The sequence below is a fragment of the Zeus faber genome (assembly GCF_960531495.2).
Source record: "Zeus faber genome assembly, chromosome: 2".
Lineage (NCBI taxonomy): Eukaryota > Metazoa > Chordata > Actinopteri > Zeiformes > Zeidae > Zeus > Zeus faber.
The window spans coordinates 10,826,867-10,846,782 of NC_137189.1; the positions used below are offsets into that span (position 1 = coordinate 10,826,867).

At 42.6% G+C, this 19,916-nt stretch overlaps 1 protein-coding gene across 1 annotated transcript in view; it reads right to left on the minus strand.

The window, feature by feature from the left end:
• Nucleotides 1-4,202: 4,202 nt before the first annotated feature.
• Nucleotides 4,203-19,916, minus strand: part of stum (stum, mechanosensory transduction mediator homolog) — a gene marked incomplete at its 5' end in the record, with an annotated part of 15,929 nt that continues 215 nt past the window's right edge. The window contains 2 exons of the mRNA XM_079996579.1: nt 4,203-4,842; nt 7,417-7,599. Of these exons, the coding sequence (XP_079852705.1) occupies nt 4,808-4,842; nt 7,417-7,599 (218 nt within the window). The 3' untranslated portion in view covers nt 4,203-4,807. The remainder of the gene's footprint in view (nt 4,843-7,416; nt 7,600-19,916) is intronic.

The following is a 19,916-nucleotide window of genomic DNA, read 5'->3' on the forward strand; positions in this document are numbered from 1 at the left end:
ATGAACAACAACATCTTCCTTATTTAGTCACGGTCGTCCAGGGTGGAACCTCTGGCAAAGATCCCAGGAAATGGGCACGTCCACGCCCGTGTGCTGTGTACGCGCAGAATAGTGTGTATCAACGAAACACCACATGCATGCAAACACAAAAAGGTGCCTTTTATGTGCACAACCACAGACACATATTGATGTGAATATTCACCCATAGATGCTAGACAGACGTCATTATTTCTGTATTTCTCCCTTTAACTATTATTTTTTTTATCTTTTAATACCTACCTTTAAAAGCTGTCTGTCAGGGTGCCATGCATCAAGTGGCCAGCAGGTGGCGCTGTCATATTTTGCATAGACATCATTCATTTCTATAGAGTATTAAAGGATAAATTCACAATTTTTCCTCCCAGGCCCCGTTGAAATGTTGCTTCACATCACGTATAACTGTTCAAAGCACAGCCTCGCTTAAGGCTTTAATGGGGGGGGGTGTAGTTGGAAACCTTGCATTTTGTCATCTTTTTCAGAGTTTTATTGTGTATTTTTCACTTCCACAAATCAGCTAATTTAGCCACACCCGCGACTAGGAACAGGAAGTTGTGTCGCTTCCCACAGCTTCTGGATGCACTGCGGTCATTGTAAAATGTTGCGGTATTACTTACTGTGACCATCAACATGTTCAGAAAACACACCAGGACACATGGGATCAGGCCTGTGTTGAAATGGCGAACCCATCCTTTAAATTCCATCGTGATAATGACCTTCCACTTCGTAATCTGTTTATTCATGATGTGTGTTTGCACATACAAGGAATGCGGCTTGATTCCTAGTTTTCTTGTTCACGTAAAAAAAACAAAAAAAAACAAAACTGATTAAATAGATAAACATGAATTATAAGGGGACTACAGGGCTCCACGAAGAGCCTAAATCGACAGGCGTGGCAGTATATTGCACAGTAATAGACTATAACAGAGTACTGCAATTTTGCTAATTTTGCCTGATACACATGTTAATTAAATTGTATGGCCATGCCTGTTATTGTTTTTCATTAACCTAGTATATATTATAGTCATAATCTCGTATAAAATTGAGTATATGTTGATGTATAAAACTCAGAACCCATTTCAAGGTAAATATGGTTATTATCTCTATCAGTAAGCCCTTTTTCTTAAATTATAAGAGGACATACTGAGTTCATTTTTAATCTCCCAGCAGCAGCAGCAGCAGCAGCCGCAGCCACTTACTGTGTTATCACCTCAGTCTGGTAATAACAGCGTTTTGTTCACTAAAAAAAAAAAACACCTCTTAACAAAGACGTCAAGACCCGATATAAGTCGCGAGCCGGTTCCTTGTGAAAACCGTCAGAAAGGAACCCAAGCGGGTTCTAATGAGCCTGGGAAGGGACCACGGGTCAGGAACAGCGTGTTTCCTCAGTTTGGATCCTGATATGACGTGACGTTTTCCCGGCCCGAGAGAGAGAGAGAGAGAGAGAGAGAGAGAGAGAGCGAGAGAGACGGTCGCCTTCATTTCAACTTTGAGAGTTGGGTTTTGGTAAACCAAGATGGAAACTATTCAACTCTGTCAATGTTTATATTGTAGGAGAGAGAGAGAGAGAGAGAGACAAGGAGGGACCGAAAAGGGAGAGAGGGGTGGAATGTTGTGTGCTAGGAGTCCAGAGAGGAGTCCTTATTTGGAGAAAGGACACGGCAAACACACTGTAGTGGAGCAGAATGATGGACGGCCCTCGGACAATCCTCCCTTCAACCAGGGAACTAGGTTCTGCGCGCTGGATTTCAGCTCACGCAGAGTCCATATAAAGGTCTTAACTTGACCTTGAACTTGAACTTAATTCGACTTTAGTATTATATTCTTGCAGACGCACGTCGATGCCGACACACACGTCGGACGGAGGCCCTGTCGGGTCAGAGGAAGGTCGGTGGCAAACACTTGGAAGCGAATGAAGGTTATTCTCTCCGTTTTAGAGCGCGTGGATGTACCGAGGTGAAAACCCCCGACACGGACACCGGCACCGACGCGACTACTTGCCGTGCGAGGAAAAAACCAATGTGCACTGGTCCGTGGGTCGACGCGGCCACCCGCCCCCGCCAAGCCGCGGGAACAGTAAACGGGAAGCGCCCTCATGACTTCCCTCGAGGTGCCCTCGAGAAGTTGGGTTAAATATGTGGCTCCCGGGTGACGAGCCGAGTGTCCAAACAGGAGAGGACAAATAAAAGTGGAGAAACATTCGGTTGCTAGTGAACAGCACCAGCGTCTTACACTGCAGTGAAAAAAAAGGGAAATCTGTATTTCTTAGGAGGTCTCAAATTGAAATTTAGAAATTGGGATGCACATTTTCAGTTGAGAAAACCTAAAGAAAACATATTGGTTCAACAGATTAAAGCAAATTTTTTTTTAAGATGATCAAATGGCTCTAATCCAGCTTTATTTTCTTTTAGTGGACGCTGCTGCAAAAAGCAAAGCAGAAAAAAAACGTAAACAAAAAAACCTTTTGGTTGCACACATGCACGTATCAAATATTAACACATCATTGCACATCTTTATTATTCTGTTATTAAACTTTTTTGCATTGCACTTCTTGTATGTTGTAAATCTTGTTATATACTGTGTTGTATACTATAAATCTGTATATTGTATTACGCTTGTTTTTATTTTATTCATTTTTTTCTTATTCTTGTTTGGTTGTTAATCAGTGTTTTTGCTTAAAATCTGTGTATCTGTGTCAGCATGTGTGTTAGGGCGTCTCGGAAGGTTCACAAATAGCCAGAGCCAATGACATTCATTACCTCCCGTCGGTCAGTGAGCTGTGATGCCGGCGCCGGTCCTGCGCACAGCCCGCAGAGAGCCGCTTGACACTTCCCACAAAAATAACGAGGTGAGTGTGTGCCTGTGTGTGTGTTCGTACACGTACAGAATGTGCGAATCAAAAGGCTTCCTATGAAATGACCAATGCCGACACATAAAACAAACAAAGAAAACAATTTGGCCCCGGGTTTAGGAGTAGCACGTTTATCATCAAGTGTCCAAATCACATCGATATCCGCCGTGCGACCTTCATAATGGATGCTAAAACCCGAATAAACAAAGCTCCACTGCTGCTGAAGCACCAGTGTGATAAACACGTGGCAAATTGAAATGCATGAAATATTATTTCCATAATCAGCGCCGCACACAAACACAGACACACAAGTATTGTATAATACCACTGCACATGTACACCAGCCGTTAAGGCCTAAGTCCTTTGACTCATCCGTCTGCTTCCCTTCTAGAAACGATTCTATGATGAAAACAAAACAGGAAAGACATTAAAAAAAAAGATAAAGAGATACATTCTCATTCGCATATCAATCCCAAATTATCATATAGATGCTTTTACATATTATAAATGTATTGCACCTTCGTCGCAACACCAACGGGCTACCGTTTGGACCCCACACACACACACACACACACACACACACACACACAGACACACACACATGCACACAGTGATTTGATTATATGCATTATTTTTTATTTTTTCAATGTAACATCCAATCATTGATTCAACATCTGAAAGAGATATTATAGTATTATAGATATTATATTGATATTTTACTTTTCCCGGTACGTATTCATATTAGTACCCACACACACACACACACACACACATACACACACACACACACACATGCACACACACACATATGCACACACACATCTCCATTTTAGGCAATGAGCCATTAACCCTGAAACAAACAGGGTCTCACAATCAATAATTCCAAACACATAATTATCTCTCAGAGTAATTAGAGTCTATGTTTTTTCCCTGGGGCCTCGGTAGAAGTATATTTATACAGTGGGTTTTCCCTATAAGAGCGCACCTTTGTCAGTGCCGCTGAATATGCGTTCCTGACGTGGCCGACATCAGCGGTTAACTTTTCATACATCTCTTTAGAGAAGTGGATGATAAAGACACAAGATAATGTAGTCAAGCCCAACACCCTTTAACTTTGATTTTCCCATTCAAACAATTAAACTCTTAATCGCACAATCTTGATCATATTGAGCCTATTCAGATAAATACATGTTAATATGTCTATGAAAACAGTCCATGCTGAAAAGTTACAAACATACATACTGTAAAATACAACGTACATGTGTTGGTCCTTGGTGGAGGTGAAGGAGCACAGCACCTCCTTCGCCAGAAAACAAAAGCAGAACGAAGACAGGATTTTAAACCACGTCTCTGAGGCATTAAGAGTGAATTGACTTGTAAAGTAGACATGTTTGCCCCTCTGCACCTACTGGGTCACCACCATGTATTCTATGCCTTTCAAAGCATGTTTAGAATGGGATCTTAAAATGAAATGTATTAACTGTCGGCGAGCAGCCGATGCATCCGAACAGAGTTTAAGAACAACACTGGACTCTCAAGATTTACCAAAACCCTTGAGATTATATTAAGACCTGACAAATGGCAGCGCCCTTTTTAAAATTTCCATTTCATCACATCCAAGAGCATCAAAATCTAAAGTGCACCATCCTGCCAGTACACTCATAACCTTGAATGCAGATACGACCCATGGTGTCTGTCAATGATCAATCTTTCTTTCTTTCTTTCTTTCTTGTTCTTTTTCCTCACATTCTCAAGTACGCTGGCCCGTAGCATGAAGGCGTAGGGCGCTATTTCGTACGCATATTACACTTTTCACGTTCACCACACTTGAGCGGCGCTATGGGTCATCAAAGGGTCAAAGTTGAGGAGGTCAGGTGTAAGGAGCTGAAGAGGTCCGACTGGGTGTGGGATCAGACGGAGTCAGACATCCTGTGGGATTCCCTGATCTCTACACACTAAAAGAGGAGAGAGAGAGAGACTTTCAGACTATTTTACATGCAAATACCATATTTTTATGACAATATCATAAAGAAAATAATATTGCTTTATATAAAAAAAAATGCATAAAGAGTTTATGGAAACTTGTTGATTCATCAAGACTTGCTGCAAGTCAAATGAGGATGTTTATACAATAATTTATTCCGGGATCCATCCACCTAATGGATAATCACTCCTCTATTGTGGGGACAAGTAAAACCACCTACCGTCTGAAACTTTGGTTCATAGGAAGCGCAGTACAGTGAAGAAGGGGCAAAAGATGAGAAAAAGACCATTGATTATTATAATTGTGGAAAAAAAACAACACATGTACATTTTTTGATGATTTAAATTAGTATATATTAGAAGAGAATTTTTTTTTGGGCATTTTAAGCTGGCAATATATAAGATCGTCTGTGTCGGTGGATTCCACTGCGAGTCCCAGAATTCCATTCTAACTGTTTTTTTCAACATCCGCGTTCACCCTCATCTTCACTCTAAAGTTGCTTCACACCGAAATAAAAAAATATTGCATCCGACAGTCGGATCCTTCCACCCTAATGGACCTGGAAGTCTTGTGGCACGGTGGCACAGTGCATAGCACTGCTGCCTCACAGCAAAAAGGTTTGCACCGTGCTCCTGCAGGTGATCTCCCAAATCGGAGACTTTCTGTGTGGAGTTTGCATGTTCTCCCCGTGCTCACGTGGGGTTTCCTCCACCTACCACCAGTAAGGACCCCCACCAAAAACATGCACACATCATCGTCTGACCAGCGATGGACACTTGGTACCAGGTCCCCGGGCGTGTCGACGAACACTGCCCACTGCTCCTGGCTGCCCCCCCGGAGGAAGGACAAGCCGGGATGGGTCAAATGCAGAGGCCTCATTTCACTGGCCACCATCCAAAGCATGTGCATGTGTGTGTAGTGTATGTGTGTGTGTATATATATATATATATATATATATATATATATATATATATATATATATATATATGCATGTGTTGTAGTGGGGTCATGTGACAAATAAAGATTCTTAATTCTAAATAATGGCCCTCAGATGAACTGCGTCAAGGTTTCGCATCACAAAATTTCAAGGAAATTGGGAGAGCTTGTTTATTACAGTACAATAGCCGTAGTTCCTTCAGCTGGACATTATTTAAGAAGTATCTCGCAAAGTGGTTTACATAGAAAAATAAAGCTTTTTTTAAATAATCGTACGGATTAGCACTTTAAAAAATACTGTTACATGACAGGAAAGGGGGGGAAAAAAGTTCATGATTCACTCAGTACGTCTGACTGCGATGTAGAGACGGTGTGATCAAATGCAGAACAGCCGTGGGACCCGGGATTAGTAGGTACACGGCGGGAGAGTGCGAGAGCCAGAGAGAGAACATGCAGGGGGAGTGGGAGGTAAAGCAGCGCGGGAGAACGTTGTGATCAAAAAAAGGCAGAATCATTAGACGGAGAAAGAGGCAGAAGAAGCGTGGAAACGAGGGCAGCGGATCAGGAGTGGGAGGAAGAGAGAGGGATAGGGGAGCGATGGAGAGAGATGGAGGTGAGCGCACCGTGATCATTAGGTAGATATATAGATAAACGGGGGAGAAGAGGGGGCGGTGTATTTACACAGACAGATACGCGGAGAGAGAGAGAGAGAGAGAGAGAGAAAGAGAGAGAGAAAGAGAGAGTGAGAGAGAGAGAGAGAGAGAGAGAATGCATTTGATTGAACAAGAAAGGGACTCAGGGGTTCATTACACACAGAAACAGACTCGGGGAAGTCAAATAATCAAAGTGGAGCACATGATGGAGGGAAAGAGAGAGAGAGAAAGAGAAAGAGGAAAAAGTTGGGTCGAGAAACAGTGAGGGAGAAAAACCGAGAAAGAGCGAGAGAGAGAGCGAGAGAGAGAGAGAGAGAGAGAGAGAGAGAGACGTGCACAGAGAATTCCACCTTAATGAAAATGTTAAATAATGACTGAGAAGGGGGGAATCATTAGCTCGTTTGTGTTTGGTGATAACTTTATAACTTAACTTTTTTATAACTTTACTGCCAGGAAACAGGAATTTATTATTTTTAATTTTCAATTGTAATTTTTAATTTTCAATTTTTTTAATTTGTATTTTTATTCATATATACAAGAAGCGTTAATAGTGATATTTGATTTTAAATAACTGAACAAGACATTACCCAGTGGCAAAAGAAAAGAGCGAACGGAGCTCACACACATACTTGCAAATTTACCTCACCACACACACGCGCGCAAACACACACACACACACACACACACACACACACACACACACACACACACACACACACACACACACACACACACACACACACACACACACACACACACGGAAGGAATCCCAATGTGCATGAATACCAAACAGTTAGTCATGACAAATGCTGTTCTTAGAAAATGAATACAATCATTAATCAAAACTTGAAAAATACACTCTTTTTCAATTCTCTCTCTCTCTCTCTCTCTCTCTCTCTCTCTCTAACACTCACACACACACACACACACACGTGCACACGCACAGCAGAACTCACTGGCCAGGATGACCATGTCCATGCCCCAGAAGATGCTCATGATCCAGCCCACCATGATGACGGCGGTGAGGATCTGGATGAGTGCAGCCGCCACGTTGAGCCAGAAGACGCAGCAGACGCCGCGCTGGGCCACCAGCTCGCTGTGGGCTCCACATAGCACCGTGAAGGCTGAGATGAAGGTGCCTGAGAGAGAGAGAGAGAGAGAGAGAGAGAGAGAGAGCAAGAGGGACACTTTCTTTAATTTTTTTTATTGATTTTTCACATATGTTGTAGCACTCAATACTCCCAAATAAGACAAACATAGAAACATACAAACAAATTACTGCTCGGCATAATGAGCCGTCAGTGAGATACCGCTTTGCTACAGGAAATTGGCACTTAATACATTTGTTTGAAACAAGACAAAAATACAAATGGCAAATCAAAATTGAGAAAAAATGAACAAATAAATAAAATTAAATAAAATAGAAAGGGGGTGAGGGGGAGGGGGGTGCCTATTGTGTCGATTACGCACATTTTGGTACTTTTTTGTATTTTTAGAGCTTATAGAGCTTATTGTGCGTAATCACCGGGTGTCATGACATTTCACTGCATATATGTAGGACCATATGTATATGAATGTGACAAATAATCTCTTGAACTTGAACTTGAACTTGTATTAATGATGGGCAACTCAATCAAAAAATAGGTCAGAAATGGTTGCCAGACCTTATAATACTTATCGGTGAAGGCTCGGGCAGTGCATTTAAGCTGTTCAAGCTTAAGATATGACATCAGCTCCTTCACTAAGCGCCTATGAGATGGCAGCATAACTTTCATCCAACAGAGGAGAATCAGATGTCTAGCAAGTAGTAAGGTGGAGAACGCTATAGCCTCAGCCTGACAGGTTAAGATCGGTGTTCCCTGCGGGACTACACCGAGCAATGCAGTCAATGGATCAGGATCAATAATCATATTACCCATAAATGAAAAGGTATTAGATATACCTGTCCAGAATGGGGTCCGTTTGGGACATAACAAAAACATGGGACTGAGGCTGGCAAGGTCTTGACTGCACCTGATACAGGTTGGGTCTAAAGCAGGGTAGAGTTTGGCCAGCTTACTCGCAGATAATTGTACCCTATGCAGAATCTTAAACTGCAACAAGTCATGTCTAATGCATATTGATGATGAGTGTACCGACGTGATTGCAGCCTGCCAATATGTATCTGATATGGTAATTCCCAACTCTTCCTCCCACCGCTTCATTAAGTGAGTAAGTGATGGGGAGGCAGACCCTCATACAATACAGACACCAGACCCCTGCCAACTGGATCCATGCCCAGACACCCATCTATCCAGGTACTCTGTGGAGTTGTAAGAGAGAAGTGTGCTTTGACAGAACCGCATGCCAGCATTATCAAAAGAAAATCTGACCAGGGAATATTAAAATCCTTCTTTAACCGTTCAAAAGAAATAAAGTGCCCTTTCTTAAAAAGGTCCTTCACACACTTGATCCCTCTCCTGTGCCATAATTGAAAAGATGAGTCTGTGAGAGAGGGGGCAAAATTGACATTTGCCAAAATAGGGGAAGTAATAAGAGCTTGATTAACTTTAAAGTGGGTTCTAAACTGAGACCATATCTTTAGAGAACCATAAATAATTGGGTTGTTTGTCCAATAGCGTTTCCTTAAGGGTAGTGGGGCACAAATTAAAGAAAGAAGTGACACTAGATCACTTGAATGCTGCTCCATAAGAGACCAAACTGGAAACCCAAAACAATAACTTGTGAATGGTGACCGCCCAATACTAATACAAATAAATGGGTAAAGACAGACCACCATCTCCCTTTTGTCTTTCCAAATATTCTTTCCTTATTCGAGATACATTTTTATTCCAAATACAGTAAAGAGCAGATGTGCATTTATTTAATTTCTCAAAAAATTAGGAATAAAGACTGGGATTGCTTGAAACAGGAATAAAAATCTGGGCAGCGTGTGACAAGGGGAGGGCCGACCGTCTCTCCATGTGCTGCTTGGTCTGACTAAACGCTATTTTAAAGTTGTTGTCAAACCGACTCCTGTACTTGCAAGTGACACAAAACACCCAAGTGAGTGATGCGATCCTTACCAACGGAAGAAGGGAAGCTCTGAACCGACATTTGACGTGCTTTATCATTTATGGGGAATATAAAACTTTTAGTTAAATTGAACTTATATCCCCACACCCGCCCAAACTTTATGATAAGACAAAAGCTTTTTGTGCGTCCAAGGATATTATAAGCTCCGGCTCGGCGTCGTTCGGTTGGCAGATAACGCTGAATACGCCGCGAAGGTTGCTTGATATCCGTCTCCCTAAAATGAAACCCGCTTGATGCGGATGTATCAATTTAGGCATCATTTTTTACGTTTAATCTATTTAATCAATCTTATTTGAAGTCTACCTGTCAGCACCTTGGATAGAATTGTATAGTCGGAGCACAGTAGACTAACGAAACGACTCACACAGCAACGGATCTTTATTATTTTTGAGTAATAATGAGATGGCCTGTGTCATAGTTGGGGGAAGAGCCTGTTGTTTTTTTCCAGGACCTTTTTTAAATACCTTTGACAATAACGGTAGTCATTTGGGAGCATATCTTTTTTATAAAATTCTGTCGGATACCCGTCAGGGCCCGGTGCCTTTCTGGACTTCAAGTTTTTAATTGCACTATCAATCTTTGTTAGAGTTAAATTTCTTTTCAAAGCAGATTTGTCTGATTCATCTAAGGTGGGCATTTCCAATTGACTAAAGAAGTCCTCTCCTAGTTCTTTGTTACTTGCTTCTAAGGTATACAAGTTTTCCTCGAGAGACTTCAATTGAAGATTAATGTCCCTTTGGTCCGTAACAATATTACGTTCCCCGTCTTTTATTGCAGATATAAAACCTGCAGCTGCAGACTGCTTAAGCTGATGGCCCAAGAGCTTGCTGGCGCGCTCTCCGTGTTTGGAGAAATGCTGAGGTGATTTTCAATGAAGCTCTGTAGTGTGATCGTTAGTCAGGGAATTAAAGTCTGTCTGGAGCGAAATTCTCTCTCGGTGTGGATTATCGGAGGGGGATGTTGCTGACCAACCGCTGAAATTTTTTTTTCTTCCTCTTTTCACCAGCAGCAGAGGAGATCACTCGTCCCCTCACATATGCTTTCATGGTTTCCCATAACGTGCAATAACTTATCTCCGGGGACTGGAGAAATAAATCTATGTGTATGTTTATGAAGTCTCTTTGTGCTGTATCTTATGAAGACCATTCTTGTCCCTTATAATGTTTAACTCTTCAGACTGCACATCTCGCCACCCCGCTACTTTAGCTATTAAAGTCGGAGTGGAAAACTTGTGTAAATCCTCCCCTGCAGAGTTTTGGTTGGTCCTTCTTTGATAAATAGGTTTCCTGTAAATACACTATTTTAGTTTTTAAGACTTTATAATTATTTTATTATAACACCGGTGGTTTTATATCGTTTTAAATCGTGACAGTCATTTCTTTACGCTTGAATTTTTTTGGTCGTTTTCTACAGAGCTAAATGGATAGTTGAGGTAAGTCCAGACAAGTTGGATACATTAAGTAGAAAGTAAAATAAATAGTTTTCTTTTATAGATGTCCCACTTGAATTAGAAAAAGTAAAGATCCTTTCACCTCCCCAAAGGACGTTAACAGCACAAAAAATAAGTGAAATAACCCAGGACAATGCAAGAAACAGCCAGAGAAAGAAAGAGAGTGATTGAGAGAGTGAGCAAGAGAGAGAGAGAGAGAGAGAGAGAGCGAGCGAGAGGGAGAAGAGGAGCAAGTAAACACCTTTTGTGGTAAGTGCGATTTTCCCCTGTGAATTTTATCTGAAGTACCCACCCGCATGATCCCTTTAATTTGTTTTCAAATAATAAAAGGCTCATCCTCTGACACCCAAAGAGTTATTGCTGTCAGTTGTTTCTATTCTCTCAGCCATTGTGATGCAAACCTTGACTATTTGTAAACATATTCTTACTGTATACACTATGTGCGTGTGATCAGATTTGTTTCCATGACAACATGTCCACAGGAAAATAATACATGACCTTTAACAGATGTGCAGATCGTGGACACGTGGACATTTACTTATGATACTCCCACCATCCTACCCTGCACTGACCACCAGCCTTGAAGTTCCAATTTATTAACCCTTTAATAAATAGCACAAACCGCTCTCTATCTCCATTCTGGGGGCGATTAGATTAGAGTTATATTTTATATGAAAATTGATTGTAGTCCTCTGTGGATATATATATGTATATATATATATATATATATATATATATACCTGTTCAATTTATCCTGGATGGAAATAAAAACATTGGTACATACAGTATAAGCACATATATCACGCAGCTGGTTGACCAATAAATCATCCCATTCTAACGCTCCCTCTATTCTATTTATGCTATTTAATGCCATACTAATCCAAAACGTCACCAATCCCTCACCCATGATAAGATACAGTGTACTGCGCTTCTTTTTTCTCTGCTTGTCTCTTCCCTTTGCACTCCTGCGTATGACTTCGTTCCCGCGAGCCTGCACGACGAGCGAGGCCCGGTGGGTGCTGTGTGCATGACGGCCTCCTCCTCTCCCTGTCAGCCCCGCTTCTCATCACATTTATAGGAAAGTCAGAGTGAAAACACACGAAGCACACGGATGGGAAGCAGCAGCGAGGGGGGACTGCTTCCCACAGCTAGACAGAGAGAGCTGGTATGTCTCTCGTTCTCTTTGACCTTGTCTTTGCCTTTTTTCGGGGCGGTTTCTCTTTAGGAACCATTTCAGGAAGCGGGGGCTTTCTGGGTCTTAGAAACTTCGGCCTTTTTCCACAGGTTGACACTTGGTTCTCCGAAAAACTGGTTCCACTTGAATAGTCCCCGGTCCAAAAAGTGCCCCCCCCCAAATGAGGTGGTACCTTTCAGGTGAAAGGGAACCCTTGAAGCCGGGTTTGTAGTGCTGAACAACGCTGATGGGTCAAGCGCAAACTAGGTGAGAATCATCTAATACCTGTCACTGCTTACTCGTAGGACTGAATTCCCCGAACTACTTCTGTTTTAGAAAATAAGGTGGAATTCCAGAACCTGAAATACAGTGACCCATCGACCATGGAAGTTCGAATTTGTTTTATCGCATGCTGAAATCACGTTTCAAACCTGACACTTGCATGTTTCACGCCACCTTCATCTGATCTCCGCGGCTCCTAGGTGTGGTGGGCAGGCCCTTCACTTGGGGGGGGTATTACTGTGTAGCGCCGGCTCAGGGTTGTCATGATGTCATTGACCATATATGGACATGGACGGAGGATTTCTTTAGATCGGGGGCCATCCGGTGTTTGCGTTTTCTATTTCGAACCTTGGGTTGAAACAATTGGTTTCACTCATTATCTATTCCACCGGTTCTGGTGTCGTTGGCAAAGGCTGCTGCTCGCACTCTGGTTGGGGTGGATTAGAAAGTGCTCCAAGTCTGTATATTACATTACATTACATTTAGCAGACGCTTTTATCCAAAGCGACTTGCAATTGTTCAATCACCGACGGACGCAGCCATCAGGAGCAATGAGGGGTTAAGTGTCTTGCTCAAGGACACTACAGCATGCTAGCAGGAGGAGCCTGGGATCGAACCAGCAACCTTTTAGATCACTAGACGACCAGCTCTACCTCCTGAGCTACCATCCCCAGCTATCGGTTGTATCGGGTGGAGAGGCAGCAGGAAGTGATGCTGCGATCCACGGGAACTCGGAAACATCAGATCTACAGAGTAGTTTGAAACTACGTTATACAAGTTAAAAGAAATAATAATCCATACAAAGGGAATGTTGCTCACCGTTAATGGTGCGCGCGACCATGTTGCTGTGATGTCTGTTATCTTGGTAAACTTGGGCGAGAGCCATCAGCTCTGAAATTTCAACTTAAATGGCAAATTAAGCCACTGACCCATCCCATTAATTTTGTTCTGGCTACGGGGCTGGTGGTGGGAAAGTGACCGCAAACTATTTTAGGACCTGCTAAGGCTCCCGCTTACAAAGGTTCGGGAGCCAAATGGTTCCTAATTTAGATCCTATTCCTTGGTGGGAAAGCGGCTTTTCTCTTACTTCTTGTGGGTGTCATCTTTGTGTGTCTGCATCCCTTCCTTTCCCTTCATCTTTTTTTCTGTGTCTCTATGTTATTTTGCTGGGCCAAATAGTGTTAAAACAGAGTTAGAACACACATACACTGTATATGCAGACACACACACACACAGCAGTGATATAAACAGGCTGGTCGGATAAAAGTCGATGTCAAAGGCTCCACCCACAAGCAGGTGTTTCCTCACCATTGGCAGAGAGCAAACTGCTAGTGCCACCCACCTCCAGCCGTTAGCAGTGATTGGCAGCATGCTGTTAATGAAATGTCAACACTATAAAATATATGCCTGCAATCTGTAGTGTATAGTGTAGAATCTTTCAAAATAATGAAATGGGTGCTTGGGCATATGAGAGGAGAGGTGAGGGTATCGACAAGGTCTTCCACAGAAGATCAACTGCATTGTGGGTCAGGCAGAAGTTGCCTTGCACTTTTTTGAAGGGTGCTCTTAAGGGGCCGAGGTTCTGCTGAGTGTTGCGAGTGGATCGTCAATGGATTGTCAATTGAACTGGAGTTCAGCCTTGAAATGCCACACAACCTAAGAAATCCAACCAATCAGGAAGTTTGCATTATAATGTGCAGGATCGATGCTACGTTATATTGAGTCTTTAAAGTGTGTAACTACTGTCTCACAGGCAGAATTGAGGGTGCGCCTCTGTTAAAAGACACCCGTCTAATAGAACAACCGTGACCTGATCAAAACACTGCTCAAAGAAGCAAACTTGTCTGTCACACTAAGTTTAACTCAAGGGCACGCCACAGCCCATCTCTTTCCAAATTACCCGTCGTTGGAGGGGAGTGAAATCTCCAGGGCGGGAGGAGTGGGGTCGTAGTTCAGCACATGGTCGGCTTCTCACCGGAAGAATCAGAGCGAGAGTCTGAATTTGAGCCAGTTGACGCCGGCTTCCTGGAACCGTTTGGAGGGAATGTGAGAACAGCCGTGGGGTCGACACAGTCTGTCGCCAAAGCAGTCCAGAAGAATTTAGTGGACTGTGTTATCTTAAATGAAATAATTTAATGCAGGGATCCTCCACCAAACACAACATAAAGTGCTCCAAGCACACCCAGCGATCCCCGACTCGACTTCAATCAGGATTCAATCAGGATCGATGGGGCCTGTCTGAGCTTCTTCTCCTTTAGGGGATTTGAATGATTTCCTTTGTAAGGATGACTGCAGCGTCTGTCTGATGGTTCCCTACACGTTGCTCTGTGACACCCTTTAATGCCTTGTTTCATGTGTGTGTGTGGGGATTCTGTGTGTGTAGTGTGTGGGTGTAGTGTGTGCACGTGTCAGGGTCCCTACATATTACCTGCTCTAATGACTATAATCACTGAGAGTACTCTCAATGAGAATGCATTGGCAGTGTAGGAGGTTAATGATGGAGCGTACGTATGTACGTCTGTGTCTATGTGTGTGTGTGTGTGTGTGTGTGTGTGTGTGTGTGTAAGAGACAGAGAGAGAAAGAGAGAGCGAGAGAGAGAGAGATATGGAGGAGGATACTGGGGACAACAGACAGACACAGAGTAGGGGGCAAAAGATGGAGGGCTAATTTTAGAGCTGCACAAACACACACACACGCACGCACGCACACACACACACACTCACACACTCACACACACACACACACACACACACACACACACACACACACACACACACACATTCTTGAACTGGTATCAGTACCGTTTGTTCAAGTAAGTAGAAGTGATAAGTGAGGACCCATGTTCCTGGTGCGAAATATACAATGACAATGGGGGAGGGGGGGCCCCAATGCACACACTTTTCAGTTAGAAATTAGAAATTGGAGTAAAATAAATAAATCTACGATAAAAACACACTCTTTCTGTTTGCTATTTTCTATTTGGAAAAGAGATCATTGTCATCTGAGCCGCGGATCGTGCCCTCCACCAGAGAGCTGCTCCAGCTTGCCTGGGTCCACCACGGAAAGTAATGCTCAGTGTAATGGTATGGTCCGCTTTAGGGGTGTCTGAAATTGTATTACAAGATTCTTCAAGGCATGAATATGGGAACTTGGAAATACTGTATATTGTAATGTTAATGATTATAGGTTAAAAAAAAGGATATATAAATGTTTTGGCCACCCTGACCTGTTGTTTTTATCACTTTTAGGGGGGTCCAAGTCTTAACTGGGGCGGGCAGACACCCACAATCTCTCCCGTAATTCGAACTATGCACACACACACACACACACACACACACACACACACACACACACACACACACACACACACACACACACACACACACACACACACACACACACACACACACACACACACACACACACACACACACACACACACACACACACGTACACACAACACACATACACACACACACACACACACACACACACACACACACACACACACACACACACACACACACACACACTCACACACACACACACACACACACACACACACACATCCTCAGAGGTTCCTCTCTCTCTTGAAGGACTCTATTCTAGTAATTGTACAGTAAAGCATGGTCAAATTCGTAGAACAATCTACCAGCATGAAAATCATGTGATACTCCAATATAGTGCACTGACCATCAGTGTATCTGGTGAGTGTGTGTGTGTGCGTGCATGCTTGCGTGCGAGCCTGTGTGTGTGTGTGTGTGTGTGTGTGTGTGTGTGTGTGTGAGTGTAAAATTGTATATGTGGTGAGTGTATGAGAACAGGTAATTGAAACTCTGAGGCATCAATTTATGACTGCAGGATCAAGGACGACTAAAGCGCGCACACACACACACACACACACACACAGACACTGGATACATACACATTCTTCATGCTTCGTGACACAGAGGTACAGAAAATAAACAAAAACAGTGAAATGTCCCTGTTGTACTTTCCCACCCACAGGATTTTCTTACTTTTGGTGAAATATATGTTTGTCAAAATTACTTTGCAAATATATTGTCCAAGTGTAGAGTTGGTGTGTGTGTGTGTGTGTGTGTGTGTGTGTGTGTGTGTGTGTGTGTGTGTGTGTGTGTGTGTGTGTGTGTGCGTGCGTGTGTGTGTCGTGCCAACAACAAAGGCTCTTCAACAAACAAATTCAATAATGGATTTCTCAATTCACTGGAATCACTTTAGATCAAGGTTGACTGGAGCAAGATTTTGGTTCATACTCTGCAAATGAGCTCCTAATGGCATTGACACACACACACACACAGACAGACACACACACACACACAGACACTGGGGTAGAATACACACCAACATTATGAGCCCATTTGAGTTGGTGTTGTCATAGCAACTAGTGGCTGCTATACAACAGAGGGCTGAGCCTTTCAGATGAGGCTAAACACACACACACACACACACAAACGTCAAATGCAGATGAGATGTGGCCCTTAATAATAGTGTGATTGTCTCCCAAATAGGAGCCTTTCTGTGTGGAGTTTGCATGTTCTCCCCGTGCTCACATGGGGTTTCCTCCACCTCACGTCAGTAAGGACCCCCACCAAAAACATGCACACATCATCGTCTGACCAGCGATGGACACTCATCACCAGGTCCCTGGGCGCGTCCACCAATGCTGCCCACTGCTCCTGGCTGTGCCCCCCCAGAGGAAGGACAAGCCAGGATGGGTTAACCGCAGAGGCCTCATTTCACCGGCCACCATCCAAAGTGTGTGTGTGTGTGTGTGTGTGTGTGTGTGTGTGTGTGTGTGTGTGTGTGTGTGCATGTGTTGTAGTGTGGTGTGCTGTGTGACAATTAAAGATTGTTCCTGTTCTGCTCTCCCAAAAGACTGAGTCAATTACAGTCCATGTGGACAAAGGAAATGTTGCTTTTGAATCCGTGCTTAACTTCTTGAGGCACCTTCTTGAATTATGTTGACTTTAACCAACTCAATGGTTCAGTGGTGGCCTTGCTTTCAAACGGCGGAATATCAAGAAATAAGTAAGTAAAATCCTCACTAAACATATAGCGCTATATTTAATCATCGCCAAGCTAGAGCCCTTTTGAATGAGACAGAGTTGACTGACATTTACCTGCAATCAATCATTTAGCATTTGGAAGGGTTAAGTTCAAGTATGGAGGACTGAAGGTGTGTGTGAGTTGTGTGTATATGTGTGTGTGTGTGTGTGTGTGTGTGTGTGTGTGTGTGTGTGTGTGTGTGTGTGTGTGTGTGTGTGTGTGTGTGTGTGTGTGTGTGTGTGTGTGTGTGTGTGTATGAGTGTGAGTGAGACAGAGAGAGCGAGAGAGAAAGAGCGAGAGAGAGCAAGACAGAGAGAGAGAGAGAGAGAGAGAGGGAGTGTTTGTAATGGTATTCAGCCTGCTTTCATCTGAAAGGACAGGAGATGTGAAGAGAGGAGACAAGGGGAGAACACACACACACAGAAACACACACATGCACACACACACACACACGCACGCACGCACGCACGCACGCACGCACCCATGCACGCACGCACCCATGCACGCACACACACACACACACACACGCACAAAACCTAACTCTCCAGAGAGTTCCCAGTGACTCAAGCAGACCAGGGGAAGGGAGGACAAAATCATCAATTATTTGAGGATCAAATCAATAATTCTGATCGCCAAGAAGACACAAATCACTGTGTTGTTCCTGGAGGAATCACTCTTGTCTGTGTTTGTTTCTTTATTCTTTCTTGTGCCATCTTTCCCTCTGTGGTTCTCTGTTTTCTGTGTGTGTGTGTCTGTATCCACCTAATGTGTCGTCTGATGTTCCAACATTTTCAGTATGTGTGTGTCTTTGTGATGAGCTTTCTCTCTCTCTCTCTCTCTCTCTCTCTCTTTCTCTCTTTCTCTCAGAATTTTCTTTGTGTTTGTTTATTATATGGTGTGTGTGTTTGTGTTTGCGAGTGTGTGTGTGTGTGGCACCGCAGGTTTCCTCATTTGTACAAGCAAAAATCAAAGGAGACAAGTCACTGAGGGTCCTGCGGTGTGTGCACGCATGTGTGTGTGTGTGTGTGTGTGTGTGTGTGTGTGTGTGTGTGTGTGTGTGTGCGCGCGCACGCACGCGTGTGTGTTTGTTTAACTATACTTGTGAGGACCGGTCTCCCACGCCATACTTTGAAAAGTGTGTGTGTTTGTGTGTGTGTGTGGGGGGGCATCGTGTATATGTGTGTGTGTGTGTGTGTGTGTGTGTGCATGCATTTTTGTTTGTGAGTACACGCATGAAGCAATAGTACCATTAGCAACAGTACCAGAAATCTCATTCCATTGCCTTTCTAACACACAGGGCCGTGCTTTTATATGCGTTTCATCTAAGCCGTCACTTAGACCTGATGAGCTCTGATCTTCCTTCTGGGAATCAGATGTTTTAAGTCTTAAGACTAAGGCAAGGCCTTTTTCCACTAAACTGCCCCTATGTGTCATTTAGGCCTAATCTTTTTTTTTAACGCGTCAAATGTCAAATGTCATGTCAAAATGACAGAACATGACACAAGGGGAAATTTTTTTTGGATGAAGTTTGAATAAATCTATCAATGGGTCTTCCATCTTTACTAAGCACCGCTCCATATGTGTTCCATATGCAGAGGTGAAATGACTATGGTATGATCATTCAAATTGATAATCCATCAAACCGTCAAGCTTCTTTAGCTTATCATTTAACCATGGGAGTTGACTGACTGGTTGTCAGTGTTGGCCATCTTAGTAAGGTGTATTTCTTTCTTTCTTTCTTTCTTTCTTTCTTTCTTTCTTTCTTTCTTTCTCTCTACGTTACCATAAAGCTTAATTCTCCATAATAATTAGAAATTCAATTAATCATACTCTTCAAGGCCCTTGTTTCTTTTTCAGTGCCACAGTTAAGTATACGTTTCTACAAAATATGTTCTCTCATACATACGCTCATTTATATATATATATATATATATATATATAAATACAGTATATACTGTAAGATAACGCAGATATCATAAATACATATAATACATAAATAAATTAATAAACACTATTGTGGAAATCATGTATGTATGTATGTATGTATGTATGTATGTATGTATGTATGTATGTATGTATGTATGTATGTATGTATGTATGTATGTATCTATGTATGTATGTATGTATATATGTACGTATATACGTATGTACGTATGTATGTACGTATGTATGTATGTATGTATGAACTGTATGTATGTATGCATATATATTTGATTTTCTAAGACATTTTTAATGGCACAGTTTAACAAAATGTAAACAAAAAAACTGAAAACTAAACAGAAAGTAAGAACAGCATTTCTATGAAGATGCAGTGGTGATGGAAGTTGTCAGAATGAAAGACTCAGTGTGAGAAACAGAACGAACGAATGGGGGAGAGACAAAAAAGAGAAAAGTATTCCTCCACTCA